Source organism: Physeter macrocephalus, chromosome 17 (genome assembly GCF_002837175.3).
Source record: "Physeter macrocephalus isolate SW-GA chromosome 17, ASM283717v5, whole genome shotgun sequence".
NCBI lineage: Eukaryota > Metazoa > Chordata > Mammalia > Artiodactyla > Physeteridae > Physeter > Physeter macrocephalus.
In genome coordinates this window covers 25,722,943-25,739,433 of record NC_041230.1, presented here as the reverse complement: position 1 = coordinate 25,739,433, position 16,491 = coordinate 25,722,943, and the positions used below count along the sequence as shown (strand labels likewise).

Genomic DNA, 16,491 nt, shown 5'->3' with positions numbered 1-16,491 from the left:
CCGGAGCCTTTGCTCCGCAACGGGAGAGGCCACAACAGTGAGAGGCCCGCGTACCGCAAAAAAAAAAAAAAAAAAAAAAAAAAAATAGAATCCTGCATCCAGATTTCATAAGAGAACAAAAATGAGAAAACTTTTCAGCAGGATGGAGCTCTACCCCAGTAATTATAAATTTGATAGTTTGGATCACCCTTCTTGTTAAGAAAGCTCATTGGAAGGCTCATTTTACCTAGGCTGTAAGAAATTACAGGAACAAGGGGACTTCCCTGGTGGCACAGTGGATAAGACTCTGCGCTAACCATGCCAAGGGCCCCAGTTAAATCCCTGGTCAGAGAACTAGATCCCACAACTAAGAGTTCGCATGCCACAACTAAGAGTTCACATGCCACAACTAAGGAGTCCACCTGCCACAACAACTAAGACCCGGTGCAACCAAATAAATACATAAATAAACAAATAAATAGAATTACACGAACAAGATCTGGGAAGGTGAGCCAGTCAGGAAGGCTGATTTTCTCCTAGATGTAACTGCAATCTAAAAGCATGGGTAAGAGGCTAAGAAGCTGTATAGAGCTTCCAACAGACTCACAGGGCTTTGAAGAATAAAAGTTGTAATTTAGGGTCCACTGAGGACTAGGAGCCCCAGTAAATCCCCCAGGCTCAAATTATTTCTACATTTTTTTTTTTTTTTTTTTTTTTTGCGGTACGCGGGCCTCTCACCGCTGTGGCCTCTCCCGCTGCGGAGCACAGGCTCCGGACCCGCAGGCTCAGCGGCCATGGCTCACGGGCCCAGACACTCCGCGGCATGTGGGATCTTCCCAGACCGGGGCACCAACCCGTGTCCCTTGCATCGGCAGGCGGACTCTCAACCACTGCGCCACCAGGGAAGCCCTATTTCTACATTTTTTATGTATAGTGCTTGGTACACATATAAAATTAACTAGGCACGTAAGGAGACAAGACCACATGACTGAAGACTAAGCAGACAAGTGAAACACCCATAAGTAATTCAGATAATGGAATCATCATCCAGGAACTTCGTCTATGAACTAAGAATTCATTAGGTCAGTATCCAACAGCAAATCAGACATGACTGAAGAGAGGAAACTGTAAAAAAAAAAAAAAAAAATCAAGAAAATATCAATTTGGATGCATGGGAAGAAAAATGGAAAATACTGAGGAAAAAAGAGGGGGCAGTTAATAGACTTGGGATTGTGTGGAAAGTTATATAGGCATACCTTGGAGATACTTGCAAGTTTGATTCCAGACCATCACAATAAAGTGAATATCGCAATAAAGTGAGTCACACAAATTTTTTGATTTCCCAGTGCATATAAAAGTTATGTTTACGGTATACTGTAGTCTACTTAGTGTGCGATAGCATTGTGTCTTAAAAAAAAAATGTACATACCTTTTTTTTTTTTTTTTTTTTTGTGGTACGCGGGCCTCTCACTGTTGTGGCCTCTCCCGTTGCAGAGCACAGGCTCTGGACGTGCAGGCTCAGCGGCCATGGTTCACAGGCCCAGCCGCTCCGCAGCATGTGGGATCCTCCTGGACTGGGGCACGAACCCGTGTCCCCTGCATCGGCAGGTGGACTCTCAACCACTGCACCACCAGGGAAGCCCACGTACATACCTTTTTTAAAAGACCTTATTACTAAAAAATGCTAACTATCATTTGAGCTTTCGGTGAGCCATAATCTTTTTGCGATAGTAACATCAAAGGTCACAGATTAGAGATCATCATAACAAATACAATAATAATGAAAAAGCTTGAAATATGAGAATTACCAAAACGTGACACAGACATGAAATGAGAAGATGTTGTTGGGAAAATGGCACCAGTAGACTTGCTCAATATAGGGTTGCCACAAACCTTCAATTTGTTTAAAAATATATATATACCTATATATCTGCAAAGCACAGTAAAAAAAACTAAGTAGGCCTGTAGTCCATAATTGTTTAAAAAAATATATATACCTATATATCTGCAAAGCACAGTAAAAAAAACTAAGTAGGCCTGTACACATAATCAATATTCCAACAAATAATAGCTAAGAATTTTCCAGACTACACAGTTACAAGAATGAATTAATCCTGTATACTCAAGCTGGATAAATAAAGTTACTTGAAGCACGTCATAGAAAAACTGTTGAAAACCAAAGACAAAGACAAAACAAAAGTCAGAGACAAAAGACAACACTAAGACTGAGAGCCGACTTCTTAACTGAAAGAGTGGAAGCCATTAGAAAATAGTATGAAATATTTCTTGGGCCCTACCTCATGTTCTCCTTCCCCATCTTTTATTCACAACCAAGGAAGTTAACTCCCCAGGGGAACTCTTGGCCAATAGGAGTCAGGAGCCAGTGGATAAATACTCCCCCTTTTCATCCTTCCGATGGAAAACCCTAAGGTGCATTCTATAGGGTTCCAGCAAGAATAAGCTTCATCACTCATAGACGTGAACAACCCGATAATACAAATTTGCATTGGCTTTTCCTTCTATTTTACTCCTCCCAGACCCTCTCTCCTCTCACTGGGATCATTTCCCAAATAAAGTACCTGCGTGCAAGCCCCTGTTTCAGACACTGCTTTGGGGGAACCCAGGCTAAGGATAGATACCAGAAATGGCCCTAGAAAGTTGAACATCAGGATGGGACTCTGAAACTGGGTCACTCGCTAATCAAATGGCAAAAAGGATGATATGATTTATGGTAAGTTGTGTTGTGATAAACCCTAGCATGTGATAGATTCTTAATGATGGTGGATTAAGATTGTGGGGAAAAAAGTGAAGCATGGTGATCAGCTATTGATATTTACTTTCTGAATTTATGTTCTATTTCAATTTTTTTAAGTTTAAGAAAAATGTTTCAGTAGATGCAAAACTCCAGAAGAAATAAAGAAAACCAGGCCTGATGCAAAAGAAAATGTAATACAGTATTCCAACATGAATTAAATATAATTTAAAAAGCAATTGCAGATAGGAAAAAAAACAGATCGGGAATTTAAAAACAAACTAGACAAACTGGAACTTATAAAATGGGAACTGATGTTAGGAAAGAAAGTGAAGAAAAAGAAAAGAATTAACCTTGAAATGACTAAATTATAATGTACCTAAGAGAAAATAAATATGACTGAAAATAGACTAAGGATGACAGTGGATAGAAATGAAAGGAGCCAAGAAAATGAAATTAAAGAAATAGGTAGAATCAGTGAGAAAACGATAGCTACAATATAGACAGGCAAACATAAGTAAGCTTCCCTGAAATAAAAGAAGACCTGAACCTACCTACTGAAAGGGTCCACCATGTATGAAAATTGTTTCAAAACGGTCAACTCTGAAACATATCCTAACAAAACAAGGAGGCATTAAAGTTAAAGAAAGAATATCCTCTGGTCCTCCAGGCAAAAAAAAAAGCCACTTACAAAGAAAACAAAATCTGGTTGGCATTAGATTTTGCAAGAGCAAATCACAAAAGAAAGAGTAGTGAAATACTCATCAAAAAACTCAAATGAAGTGTGAGCCAAGGATTTTTTTAATCCAACTCTGCTATCCTTCAAATATCAAGGCTCTAGAAAACCAATTTTTATTATGGTGAAATTCACATAACATAAACTTATCTATTTTAAAATGAACAATTCAGTGGCATTTAACACATTCACAGTGTTGTGCAACCACCACCTCTATAGAGTTTCAAAACGCTTCCATCAATATATAAACCCTGCATACATTAAGCATTTATACCCTATTACCCTCTCCGAAGCCCTTGGCAACCCTTCATCTGCTTTCTGTTTCTATGGATTTACCTGTTCTGGGTATTTCATGGAAATGGAATCATAAAATATGTGACCTTTTGTGTCTGGCTTCTTTCACTTAGCATAGTGTTGTTGAGGCTCATCCACACTGTAACATGTATCAGTACTTTGTTCCTTTTTTGAGGCTGAATAATATTCCATTGTGTTAACCACTATTTGTCCATTTATCCATTGATGGACATTTGTGTTGTTTCTACCTTTTGGCTAAGTGAACATTGCTCCTATGAACATTTTGGTACAAACATTTGTTTGAGTACCTGCTGTCAACTCTTTGGGGTATAAATCTAGAAGTGCAATTGCTGGGTCATGTGACAATTCTACTTAATTTCTTGAGGAACTGACAAACTGCTTTTCATAACAACTGAATCATCCTACCTTCCCACTAGTAACGCTCAAGCATTCCAATTTCTCCACATCCTTGCAACACTTGCAAAGATTTAAAATATTAAATTCTTAATAGTCATGCTTGTGAGGTGTGAGGTGGTATCTCATTATGGTTTTGATTTGTAGTTCCCTAGTGACTAATGATGTTGTACATCTTTTCATGTGCTTGTTTATAGAAAAAAACAATTTTAGACAAGAATTCAGGGAGTATTGTACTAATGAATCCTTCCTGAGGAATCTACTGGAAGATCACCTTTGTCCAACTAAGAGATGAATGAGGAAACTGTTTAAAAGACTGGTGGTAAGCACTGACTGTATTTAACTGTAGATCTTAGACCAATCAAAGGTGGGGACAAGATGGAAGAATAGTATGTAGCAAATAATTATGCTCTGACAAAGTAGATATAACACCATTTTTTTAAGAGGGGAAAAGGGAAAAAAATGGGAAAGTAGAATAATTCATTTTGGTTTCACATAGATTATAGATGAGAGTCAAAGATATCACTTAAAGCAGACATACCAGATAGTTGAAGCCTAAATAAAGAAAACATGGGCATTATATAAAGATATTAGTGGAAAGATACTTACTAAAACAAGAACCACAAATCATTCTAATCACCAACATTTTTTTTAACTAAAAAGCAACAAAACAAAACAAAACAAAACCCAGAGAATGAAAAACACATAGTAAACATAGCATAAAACAATAGGACAGAGATAAGATCAAGTATTTAAGTTGTAACAATAAATGTAAATGTCTTAACTAACTTAGGAGAAAAGATTTTCAGATTGTCCTTCAAGGCAAAATTCAACTCAATACTGTAAGAGACACTCCTAAAACAAAGTGTAATAAAATTAAAAGGGTAGGTAAAATTATAACCAGGCAAATGCACATAAAGAAATCAGAGATTGTGAACTTGTTGTCTTGACAAGATGAAATTCATGGAGGGAATAGGGCTTAATGAGACAAAAAAGGACACTTTATAAAACTAAAGGCCATTATTCACAGTGAAGATATAAAAGTTACTAATGACTATGTATCAAAGAACATAGCATCAGCCTTCATACAGAATATAAAAGAGAAACACATGGAAATACATTTAGAAGAGACTTGTAAGATCCATTCTTAGTTCAAGACAAAGCAAATGGGCTAAATAAATAAATATATAGAAAATCTAAACAACATAATTCCCAGGTAGATCTTATGAATATATATTGAACTCTTCGCCCTTATTAAAGAGAATATTTCTTCTTTTCAAATACACAAGAAACATTCATGAAAACTGACCATATGTGAGGTCACCAAGAAATCATCAGTAAGTTCTTTCCAATAAAAATAATGCAAACCAACAACATTATGTTATCACAATGCAATTAGACTGAAAATCAATAAAATCAAAAGGCACGAGGTCTTCTCCATCTGGTAAATTTTAAATTATCAAACAATTCTTTAGTCAAAAGGGAAATATAAATGGAAACTGAACAATTTCTCTTAAAAATAATGATTATAAAAACACTATATATCAGTCTTTGAGATACAATTAAAGCAGAGATAAAAAGAGAATGCAATTCTCTTTATAATTTAATATTTAACCTATTTATTTAAAATAGATTAAATATTTATAAGAATCAAAATGAAAGTGTAACAATAAATGAATTAAATATCTATCTCAAAAATTAGAAAAGGAACAAAAAGGAAATCTAGAAAGTAGAGAGAAGGAAACAGCAAGGATAAAAGCAGAAATACTTGAGTTTAAAACCAAATAGTAGAAATAAATAAAAAGATCTTTCTTTGAAAATAATCAACAAAATAGATCTAATTATTATAAAAGAGAGAAAGCACAAGTGCAGATTAAAACATGACAACTGGAGATTAACTACTGAATCAGTGGCTATTCTATTGATAAAATGTCAGGAATCTTAAGTTGCACAATTCTATGCAAATACATTTGAAAACCTAGATGAAGTGGATGATTTTCTAGAAAATACAGCTTAACAAAATTAACCCTAGTAGAGATAGAAAGCTTAAAAGATCAATTTCCATGGAAGAAATACAGTTTTTATTAAAGAGTTAATCCCAAAAAAGCACTAGGCCCAGAAGGTTTTACAGATGAATTCTCATAGGCCTTCAAAGACTAGATAATTTTAATGCTATTCAAACTGTTTTAGAGATATAAAAAGAATGGAAATTTCCATAATCTTTTAAAGAAGTGAATATATCACTGTTTTGCAAACCCAATAAACACTGCACACACATACTCAAAAGAAAACTAGAAACTAATCTCACTTATGAATATTGAAGCAAAAATCCCAAGTAAAATGTTACCAACTAGAACTGACCACCACATTTAACTATATATAAAATACACCGTGATCAAGAGGTGTTTATTCCAGAAACGCAGTGTGGCTCAGAATATCTAGAAACAGACCCAAATACATACAAAAAGTTGGCACAGCAAAGGTGGCTTATTAAATTAATGGAGAGAAGTAGACTATTCAGTAATGATGTTGGAAGCAATGAAAGGGCATCTAGTAAAAAACATGATTGGATCCCTACTCATAAGTTAAAGCATAATAGATTCTATAAATATATACATGTAAAAAAATGAAACCATAAATGAACTAGAAGTAAATAAATAATTATTTTTACAATCTCCAGTGGGGATAGCCTCTATAAGTAGGACACAAAATCTAGGAGCTATGAAATGAAATAATAATAAATTTGCTACACAAAAATAAAATTTTCTTCATAGCCAAAGAAAAAAAATCATAAAATTAAAAGACAAATGAAAAACTTGGAAAAATATTTGCTAAAAATGGAGCAAATAGCTAATTTTCTTAATATATAAAGAGCTCCTAAAAACAGTAAGAAAAAGAACAACAACGTGTAGAAAAATGGGTAAAAATGTTATGAACAATTTACAGAAAAGAAACTTCAACTGACTTAATGAAGTGAATATAACATCATTGAATGTAATGATATTGATGATGGTATTAAACATGGAAAAGATACTCAACATGCTCATAATTAAAAAATGCAAATAAAAACCACAATTAGATATAATTTTTCAGCTACCAGATTGACAAGATCAAAAATTTTATAGTGCTAGCAGGGCTATAAGAAACAGGCACACTCACATATTACTAGCAGGAGGGTAATTTCCCACAAACGCTGTGGTCATCAGTTTGGCAATTCTATCAAAATTTAACATACACGTCTTTTAATCCAGTAATTCCACTTTGTACTTGCAAATGTAAGAAATAATGTACTTGCAGATGTAAGAAATAATATTGGACAACGTTTTTTATTTCATTATTTGTTTAAAAAGGAAAAATTGGAAATGCCCTAAATATCCAATTGGGAATTCATCCAATAAATTATGGATCTTATGGTCATGAAACTGAATATTATGCCACTATTTAAAAGATGACTTACATGGAATGCTCTCCAAGATATATTTTTGTTTGATTTTTGGCTTAAAACAACAGAAACTTAGAGTTCTAGAGGCTAGAAGTCTGAAACCAAGGTGTTGGCAGGGCCATAGTCCCCCTGAAGACTTCAGGGAAGAATCTGTTCCATGCCTGTCTCCTAGCTTCCGGTGGTTACTGGTAAGTCCTTGGCATTCCTTGGCTTGTAGACCTATCTCTCCAGTCTGCTCCTGTCTTAACAGGGAGTTCTCCTCTCTGTGTCTATGTGTTCAAAATACATTTTTAAGTGAAAACGTAAGGTAAAGAACAGTTGATGCAATAAATTACGTAAAAACACATATGTTGCTTCCATGTCCTGGCTATTGTAAATAGAGCTGTAATGAAAATTTTGGTACATGACTCTTTTTGAATTATGGTTTTCTCAGGGTATATTGTGAGAGTGGCATGGACATATACACATATATACTAGCCAAACGTAAAAATAGATAGCTAGTGGGAAGCAGCCGCATAGCAAAGGGAGATCAGCTCGGTGCTTTGTGACCACCTAGAGGGGTGGGATAGGGAAGGTGGGAGGGAGGGAGGGAGAGGCAAGAAGGAAGAGATATGGGGACATATGATATGTATAACTGATTCACTTTGTTATAAAGCAGAAACTAACACACCATTGTAAAGCAATTATACTCCAATAAAGATGTTTTTAAAAAACACACATGTAAATGTGCTTGAATATAAATAAAATATCTTTGGAACTATAAGAAGTTGGTAAGTGGTATCTTCTGGGAAACGGAACTGGCAGCTAGGGGAAGAGGTAGGAAAAAAACCTTACTTTTTACTTTGCTTCCATTTGTATATTACTTACAGCTATATTGAGATATATTTCACATACCATAAAATTCATCCATTTAAAGTATACAGTTAAGTGATTTAAAAAAAAATTTTTTTTTTGGCTACGTCGAGTCTTAGTTGCGGCACAGGATGTTCATTGCAGCATGCTGGCTCTCCATTGCGGCGCGCGGGCTTCTCTCTAGTTGTGGCGCGTGGGATCTGTAGTTTGTGACACCCGGGCTCTCTAGTTGAGGCGCGTGGGCTCAGTAGCCCCGCGGCATGTGGGATCTTAGTTCCCCTACCAGGGATTGAACCCATGTCCCCTGCCTTGGAAGGCGGATTCTTAACCACTGGACCACCAGGGAAGTCCCTAAGTGATTTTTAACATATTCCAGAGTTCTGCAATGATCACCAAAATCAAATTTTAGAACATTTTCAGCACTCCAAAAAGAAAACACATATATTGGGTTGACCAAAAGGTTTGTTCGATTTTTTTCTGTAAGATGGCTCTAGTAGCACTTAGTTGTCTTTAACTTCACTGAAACAATTTTGTTAGATTGTATGTGACAGCTGTCATATCAGCATGCATTTTTTAAAAGACTTATCAAAATTGGTGAATTTTTGTGTAGCCATTTTAATATTGAAGATGGAAGGAAAAAAAGCAACATTTTCGGCATATTATGCTTTATTATTTCAAGAAAGGTAAAAACGCAACCAAAACGCGAAACAAAGATTTATGCAGTGTATGGAGAAGGTGCTGTGACTGATCGAACTTGTCAAAAGTGGTTTGTGAAGTTTCGTGCTGGCGATTTCTCGCTGGACGATGCTCCTTGGTCAGGTAGACAAGTTGAAGTTGATAGCAATCAAATCGAGACATTAATTGAGAATGGTCAACGTTATACCACGCAGGAGATAGCCGACATACTCAAAATATCCAAATCAAGCGTTGAAAATCATTTGCACCAGCTTGGTTACGTGAATCGCTTTGATGTTGGGGTTCAACGTTAAGTTAAGCAAAAAAAAACCTTCTTAACCGTATTTCTGCATGTGATTCTCTACTTAAACGTAATGAAAACGTTCCATTTTTAAAACAAATTGTGACGGGAGATGAAAAGTGGATACTGTACAACAATGCGGAACAGAAGAGATCGTGGGGCAAGCGAAATGAACCATCACCAACCACACCAAAGGGCAGTCTTCATCCAAAGAAGGTGGTGTTGTGTATATGGTGGGACTGGAACGGAGTCCTCTATTATGAGCTCCTTCCAGAAAACCACACAATTTATTCCAACAAGAACTGCTGCCAATTAGACCATCTGAAAGCAGCACTCCACGAAAAGCATCCAGAATTAGTCAACAGAAAATGCATAATCTTCCATCAGGATAACGCAAGACCGCATGTTTCTTTGATGACCAGGCGAAAACTGTTACAGCTTGGCTGGCAGGTTCTGATTCATCCACCATATTCACCAGACATTGTACCTTCGGATTTCCATTTATTTCGGTCTTTACAAAATTCTCTTAATGGAAAAAATTTCAATTCCCTGGAAGACTGTATAAGGCACCTGGAACAGTTCTTTGCTCAAAAAGATAAAAAATTTTGGGAAGATGGAATTATGAAGTTGCCTGAAAAATGGCGGAAGGTAGTAGAATAAAAGGGTGAATACGTTGTTCAATAAAGTTCTTGGTGAAAATGAAAGATGTGTCTTTTATTTTTAAAAACTGAAGGCACTTTTTGGCCAACCCAATACATGGCAATCATTCTCCATTCCCAGCTTCCCTACCCTTAGCCCCAGGTAACCACTAATCTACTTTCTGTCTCTGTGGATTTGCCTATTCTGTATATTTCACATAAATGGAATCATAATATGTGGTTTTGTGACTGGCTTCTTTCATTAAATAACATTTTCCAGGTTCATTCACATTATAGCATGCATTAGTATTTCATTCATTTTTATTGCTAAATAATATTCCATTGTATGACTATAGTACACTTTGTTTATTCACTCATCAGTTGATAGATATTTAGGTTTTTTCCCACTTCTGGGCAATTATGAATAATGCTGCTATGAACATTTGTGTACAAGTATTTCCATGGAGGTATGTTTTCATTAGTCTTGGGTACATACCTAGTTGTGGAATTTCTAGATTGTATGGTAACTATGTTTAACTTTTTGAGGAACTACCAGTTTTCCAAAGTGGCTACACCATTTTCCATTTATACATTTTGGATTTTTGAACCATGTGCTAGTATTATCTATCCAAAATAATTAATAAAATGTTATTAAATAATAAATTAGAGCTATACCCATTGATTTTGAGAGATTTCTATTATGTATTGTTTATTTTTAAATATATTTATTTATTTATGCTGTGCCAGGTCTTAGTTACAGCATGCGGGATATTCATTGGGCATGCGGGATCATTAGTTTCTGCGTGCGTAATCTTTTTAGTTGTGGCATACAGAATCTTTAGTTGCGGCATGCCTATGGGATCTAGTTCCCTAACCAGGTATCGAACCCAGGCTCCCTGCATTGGGAGCGTGAAATCTTAGCCACTGGACCACCACTATGTGTGTTTGTTTATTGGCCGCGCTGCATGGCATGTGGGATCTTAGTTTCCCGACCAGGAATCAGACCCATACCTGCAGTAGAAGCACGGATTCCTAACCACTGGACTGCCAGGGAATTCTCAAAGAATTTATTTATTTATTTATTTGTTCATTTATTCATTTATTTATTTATATTATGTATTATGAAGGATCTAAAGCAAGATACCATAAAGCAAGAGAAGTATATATAATATGATCATACTTTTATAAATAGAAGAGCAAAAAATTTGTGTGTTCACCCATATGCAACTTGTATCAGTCATAAATGCTTTTGCATACAAGATAACAATAAACTAGACTAACAGTGGTTTAAACAAATAGGGGTTTAGTTTTCTTCCATGATTGGTGGTCTAGATGTAGACAGCTTCTAGCATTGGTTTGGTAGCTTAGTATGGCCTTGAAGACCCAGATCCTTTCTATATGTCTACTCCACCATCTTTAATATGTTGATTTATCACTGCAAGGCCACAAGATGCCAATAGCACCTACAGGCATCATATGCACATTCTACATAGGGAGAAGGCCAAAGAGCAAATGAGTCAGCAAAACCCACCTAACTTCCACTAACATTTCATTGGCCAAAATTGGGTCACATGGCTACCTCTAGGTCCAAGGTAAGCCAGGAAATACGAGGAAACGATTATCATTATTGCGTTGGGCCAATCATGACCCATTGCCAGACTAAGCACATTGTATTGCAAATAAAATCAGGATTCTACTAGCAAAGAAGAATGGGAACATTGTCTGACACTCTGTATACATAAATAAAAGATTACAGGAGAAGGGAAAAAATGTATGGAAGTATGCACGTCAGAGTGCTAACAATGATTTGGAAGGGTGGAGGGAGAAGACAAGGGCAGGTGGGTGGGTGGGAGTATAAGAGTGATGCACTAATTAAAACCACAACTAGGAATCAGAAACTAAACCCAGAAACCAGGACACATTCTAGCATACATTGAGTAGAACAAGGCCAACGTGAGAAACACTAAAGGAGGATGTATAACTTACCTCTTGGTAACATTGGTTTGGAGTGATTATCAATTTCTTAAGAATGAGGAATTGGAGACTTGGAGACTGATGTCTGGAACCAACTGAATGTCCTTGGGTTTTATATTGATAAGTATAGTGATCTACAGTAAATGGAACAGATTTCTCAATTTAAAGAAAAATCAGTAGGAACTGCAAAAAAGTATACTTCGGAGCTCCAAAATCATTCTACAGGAATACAAAAGGGGATAAAATCGGGCATTTATATAGAAATAAAAGCTTCACAAGTTGGGAACCACGAACAACAAAGTAAAACTTGACATGAAGTGTTTTAACAGAGGGAATTTATGATGGGTGTCATGTGGTTTTTCAATGGCTAGAGATCCTCTGAGATCTCTTGCTCTGGTTTCCCCATCTGACCTTTCTGTTTCCTCCAAAAATTGATAGAGTCAGGGGCAGAGAATCTAAATCAGAACCAAAGCAGATGGGGTGCAAAGACATTGGATGCCTCTGGGGCCCACCTCACATCCGTGCTGTCACATCTCAGATTCCAGCTGTGGCTTTGGTGGCCAGTTCTGTGACAGCTTCAACTCACTTCACTGTAACAGCATTTTGCCTGAGGTGTATACTGTGTTCTTTGCTGTGTGCTCTGCGACTTCTCTAAAGCTGTGAACACCTGTAGGAGTTTACTTAGCCTGTACACATGCTACAGCAATCCACTGCATGATTGAAATGATACCTTTGGGATCAGGCAATCCAGAGAGTGCTCATAAGATCTACAAACAAATGGCCCAAACTCCCATGCCACCTGACTGGGTTACACCAATGCCATGTCCTTGACTCACACCTATGGTCTCATGGGTCAGGAAGGGCCTTTGCTACTACCAGATATCAGGGAGAAAAAAATCTTGAGTTTGATTTATGGATCAGTAGGCCCAGTTTGTTGATGTGAGCTCAAAATGGATCCCTGACACACCAAGCCTCACTTAAGGATGCCCCAAAGGACAGGGATGGATGTGTGTGGGCTCAAATGATGGCCTCCCTTCACCACAGCTGGTCCTGGCTACTGCTCAGGCTGCCGCTAGCACAGACTAACACTGAGCCCTCTATATGGTACCATCTCTCAAGGAGACCAGCCAGCCACTGATAGCAACTTGCTTATGATGGACTCTTTCCACTTTGGAGGGGGCAGGAATTCGTTCTTCCTGGAATTGCTATCTCCTCTGGATATGTGTTTGTCTTCCCTGTCCACCATGCCTCCACCAGTACCACCACTGGAGGGATAACAGAATGTCTGATTTACCAAGATAACTAATGGGAACCTGCTGTATAGCTCAGGGAGCTCAGCCCAGTATTCTGTCAGGACCTAGATGGGTGGGATGGGGGTGGAGGTGGGGGGTTGAGGGAGGTCCAAGGGGGGGGGATCTATGTACACACAGAGCTGATTCACTTCATCGTACAGCAGAAACTAACACAACATTGTAAAGCAATTACACTCCAATTAAAAAAAAAAAAAAAAACAGAATGTCTGATTTACCAGATGAGATCCCACATCGCATTGCCTGCGCTCAAGGGATTCCTTTCACAGAAGAGGAGGGGTGACTGCTTCTACCAAATATTGCAGTGCCCAGAGGCAGCCATCCTCCGAGAACGAAGGAATGCCCTATTGCAGGCCCAGCTGAAGTTCCTTCTTAGAGACAACTGAGCAAGTTGAGGTACTGTCTCCTCCGGGATACAAATTATGTACTAGCTAGTGTGGGCCTCTGTCCCCAGTGGCTAAAATATGTGACTCCAGAAACCAAAAGGTAGAAGCAGGAGTGTCCGCTTCACCACCACTCCCCATAACCCGATTGCAGAATATGTGCTTCCTATGTCCGCAGTCTTAGGTTCTGTGAGGTCCTGGTTCCTGAGAGGGGAACCATTTCACCCAGCACAGTAAGAGTCCCTCTGAAGTCACAAGTGTGCCATTATTTTGGGCTCTTCTTAATAGGCAGAAAAAAAAAAAAAAGAAATTACTAAATGTGGTGGATTAATGAGAGCCACAAACTCCCCCCATAAAGATAGGATCTATTTTTCCTCCCCCTTGTACCTGGGCTGTGCCTGTGACTACTTTGACCAGGAGAATACCGTGAAGGTGCTGCTATGGAGGTTCCTGATGTCACCTTTAAGAAGTCCCCCTTTTCCTTGGAGTTCTTCTTCACTTAACTGATCCATCTGAGCTCAGTGGCTGATAAACTCCCCAGCTATGGTACCTCTTGGATCAGGAATGCCAATCTCTCTTCCTAAAGTTCTCCTTGACATGTGTTTCACTGGAGGCCAACTCCTTGGACTGTGACTGTCTTGTTACTATCATCGTCATTTCTTGCCATGGCATAGCCACTCCTAGTACAAATCCTCACGTTTAACATGTCTACAGAGTACAGTCATTAGCAGCTGTGGTTTCTGCTGCTGGGAACAGTGAAGGAGGGCATCATTCTATAGAACACTATTACTAGTTTCCAAGGGAATGGAAAAACACCTGTGTTGATAACTACCTGGCTTTCAGTTCGAGCAAAATGTCAGGGACAGCAGCTCAAAGAGTGATTTCTGCCTGCTAATCCCAAGTCAGGACTCACGTATGCAGCCTAATCTATTTCTACTGCAGACATCTCACTTGAAATAGCTACAGTATTTACAAAGTAATTGTAAATATATATGTTTTCATATTACATGTCCATGGGAATGATTTGCATGGAAGGATCATCAAATGCCAAGTAAAACATTACCATGGAGCTCTAGTTGATATAAAATGATTGCTTTTATGGCAGTTGACATCCCACTTTGGGTCAGTCTTATTATTGTCATTGTTTTTGTTACTAAAACCAGTGACACAGCATCAAAGCCATGATCCATCAAAGAAATAACTGATAAGCTGGACTTCATTAAAATTTAAAACTTCTGCTCTGTGAAAGACACTGTCAAGAGAATGAGAAGATAAACCACAGACTGGGGGAAAATATTTGCAAAAGAGATATCTGATAAAGGACTGTTATCCAAAACATACAAAGAACTCTTAAAACTCAACAATAAGGAAATAAACAACCCAATTTAAAAAGGGGCCAGAGATCTGAACAGACACCTCACCAAAGAAGATAGACAGATGGGAGGTAAGCATATAAAAAGATGCTCTACATCATATGTTACTATAAAACAACAAATTAAAATAACAGCAAGTTTCCACTATACACTTATTAGAATGGCCAAAATCTGGAAAACTGACAGCACCTAATGCTGACAAGAATGTGACACAACAGCAACTCTCAAGCATTGCTGGTGGAATGTTTGGAAGACAGTTTGGCAGTTTCTTACAAAGCTAAACGTATTCTTATCATACAACCCAGCAATCGAGCTCCTTGATATTTACCCAAGTGAGTTGAAAACATATGTCCACACAAAAACCCACATACGGATGTTTATAGGAGCTTTATTCATAAATGCCAAAACTTGGAACAACCAAGATGTCCTCAATGGATGAATGGATAAATAAACTGTGGTACATTCAGACAACGGAAAGTTATTCAGTACTAAAAAGAAATGAACCATGAAAGCCTTGAAAAGACACAAAGAAAACTTAAATGCATATTACTAAGTGAAAGAAGCCAATCTGAAAAGGCTACATACTGTATGATTCCAACTATATGATATCCTATAAAAGGCAAAACTATGGAGACAGAGAAAATGTCTGTAGTTACCAGGAGTTGGGGGGGAGGGAGGGATAAATAGGTGGAGCACAGAGGATTTTAAGGGCATTGAAACTACTCTGTATGATACTATAATTCTGGACACATGTCATTATACATTTGTCCAAACCCATAGAATGAACAACACCAGGAGTGAACCCTAATGTAAACTATGGACTTAATGATGTGTCAATGTAAGTTCACCGAACGTATTAAATGTACCACTCAGGGGCTAAATGTTGATGGCAGGGGAGACTGTGCATGTGCAGGGGGAATGGGGGAAGACAATTTTGTACTCTCTGTACTTAGCACTCAATTTTGCTGTGAACCCAAAACTGCTCTAAAAAATAAAGTCTATTTTTAAAACTACGGAATAGCCTACCATTTTTTCCTCACATTCTGCTTCTTTGAAGCCCTGGAGCTGTTTAGTTATTAAGAAGCTCTTTCATATAAGAGTCTTGGGTGACAGTAGAAAAGTATAGCTTCAAACTGTATGAAAACAGAGACAGCTCAGTCCACTGAACGAGGTTCACCACTTCTGCTCCGAACTGACCACATGTCCATAATTAGGCCAACTTCCTGGACATTTCACCTCCACCTGAATATGAGCATATTTGACTAAATGGTTCTAAAATCACCTGCACCTTGCAATCGTGATTCTTTTATTTTTATTTTCCATTTTTTATTGCCACAGTCAGAAGCTGGTAAGGTTTCAGGGCCATTG

At 37.7% G+C, this 16,491-nt stretch overlaps 1 protein-coding gene across 8 annotated transcripts in view; it reads left to right on the top strand.

Annotated features, from left to right (window-relative positions):
- The window catches only part of RPGRIP1L (RPGRIP1 like), a 118,983-nt gene extending 102,890 nt beyond the window's left edge, over nt 1–16,093 (top strand). For 2 of the 8 annotated variants that reach the window (XR_008615478.1, XM_028477623.2), the window contains exons 27-28: nt 4,373–4,497; nt 7,686–7,954. Coding sequence is in view for 2 of the 8 variants with exons in the window: in XM_028477623.2 (XP_028333424.1) it covers nt 4,373–4,470 (98 nt within the window). In the remaining 6 variants the exon portion in view is untranslated. Of the gene's footprint in view, nt 1–2,516; nt 2,711–4,372; nt 4,498–7,685; nt 7,955–14,913 lie in introns of those variants that run through there. The other 6 variants (XR_003676484.1, XR_008615477.1, XR_008615479.1 and 3 more) reach the window with 5 other exon arrangements.
- Nucleotides 16,094–16,491: the final 398 nt, after the last annotated feature.